The following is a 1848-nucleotide window of genomic DNA, read 5'->3' on the forward strand; positions in this document are numbered from 1 at the left end:
CGGGAGCTGCTCTAATTAAAGTGCTTATAGTGTCTTGTGTATTCAGTGTCCCTTGTTTCAAAATGGTGGCGGCGACGCTAACTAAAGCTCGTTTGACTAATTAGCGCATGTCGGAGAAGGCATCAGGCATATGTAGGCGCCCATAGATTCTGGTATGGATTATTTCCTCGTTCACATTTCTGATTTGTTATCATTAAAATATTTGCATATGGTTTTAAACGTTTCCATAGAATTTGATGACCCCCATGCTAACATTGTGCTTCAAGGATATATATCTTTTTCTTTCCGATTTGGTGACAATTCTTTTTTCCTCCCTTTTTCCTCAGGGGTGACCAGTCCCGAAAGAGAGCTGGAGAGGAGTTAACTTATAGTAAGTAATTCTGTGACTGATCACTGTTTATAACATTTTGTCAGAATGTAAAGGCCTTTGCACTGCTTCAGTGCTAGCCCAGCTTGGATTTTGGGTGCTTCAAATCAGTGAACTGAGAGAGCATATCACTTTCTGATCATGCAGCTCTCTTATGGGCAGGGGATCGATTCCTTAAATACGAGAACAGGATAGCTTGTCACAGTATCAAAGATGATGCACAGTGTATGGCTATCTTCCACATCAGGAATGGTAATGTAACCCTTGGTTTTGCCTGCAGAAAACTACTATTTAGTGTAGAGTGTGTAGTAGGCCACTGTCAGTCCTGTGGGTCATGGTGTATGCATAAGAGGTTTAATCAAGGGCCTGGTGAATCTGCTTGTACAGTCTTGTGACCATCACACCAAGACCTTGGACATGTACACCTAGGCAGGAGTATGGATGAGTGGTGACTGCTCAAGACCTACCATCCCTCCTTTAGACTGCTGAGACAGAATCCAAAGGCCAGACTGAGTTCAGACACTCAGTGCCTTGATGGTTGTAGCTTCTGCCAGAGAGCAACGGATGAGAACTGCTGCTGACTGCCTAATGCAACAGCAAGGGTGCGTTTGTCAGGGTCATATCCCTTAGCCTTTCTCCAACCAAGGAGTACCCACAAGGAAGTGTGGACTAGGGTTTTGAGGGGCCCTATACTCACCTCGCTGTGGCGGGTGCAACATTGGTATTTCATAGGAGCTACCCTGCCACGAGTTGCCCCACCATGTTGCTACCAGATCCTTCTGTTGGATGCAGTTTACGGTCATGCCCAGGACCAGTAGAGCATGACCAACTTGACTAAAGGCTCCAAAGTTGCGTCTAACATAAAAGGTCTCCAGGCTATTCAAATGGGAATAAACATAACTCTGGAGACGCCTTGTTACCCATCTTCTTTGTAGTGAATAGAGCTCTAGTACAGAAGAAAATCAAGGTTTTTTTTTTTTGGTTTTTTTTTTAAGTTTGTATCTCCTGTTAGTAAATCCCTTGAAGCTTTTGGTTACTGTTAGCACAGGATCAGGCAAAATGCATCCTGCAGCCCGGATCTGGTCCACCAGGCAATTTCATCCAGCCCACTGGAGCCCACCAATTAATTGTACCCCTCCCAATCCATGTGCTTCACTTCCACCTTTGTGTGTGGGAGACCCCAGCCTGGCCAGCACACAGCTTCTGGGCGAGGCCACTGCTTCTACTGTTGCAGCTGCTGGGGGACCTGCTTGGCTTCCCTGGCCTTCAGCGCCGCTGCCTTCTGTCCCTGCAGCAGCTCTCGCTCTGGGCAGCAGGTAGGGAAGTAGTGGGGGAGGGCTGAGAGCTGCTGCTGGGCAGGAGCATGGGGCTGGGACTGGTGGGAGTGCAGAGCCCAGGGCCTGGGGCTTGAGCCCAGGGTGGCGGTGGAAGTACAGAGCTCGGGTGGGCAGGGTGTTTGTGTGGGGGGGGGGAAGGGGGGG

General features: G+C 48.6%; 1 protein-coding gene across 1 annotated transcript in view; it reads left to right on the top strand.

Annotated features, from left to right (window-relative positions):
• CACUL1 (CDK2 associated cullin domain 1) overlaps positions 1-1848 on the top strand; it is a 76714-nt gene that overhangs the window by 70881 nt on the left and 3985 nt on the right. The window contains exon 8 of the mRNA XM_006020544.3: positions 327-370. Coding sequence (XP_006020606.2) covers positions 327-370 — 44 coding nt within the window. The remainder of the gene's footprint in view (positions 1-326; positions 371-1848) is intronic.

This window comes from Alligator sinensis, unplaced genomic scaffold (genome assembly GCF_000455745.1).
Source record: "Alligator sinensis unplaced genomic scaffold, ASM45574v1 scaffold527_1, whole genome shotgun sequence".
NCBI classification, from domain to species: domain Eukaryota; kingdom Metazoa; phylum Chordata; order Crocodylia; family Alligatoridae; genus Alligator; species Alligator sinensis.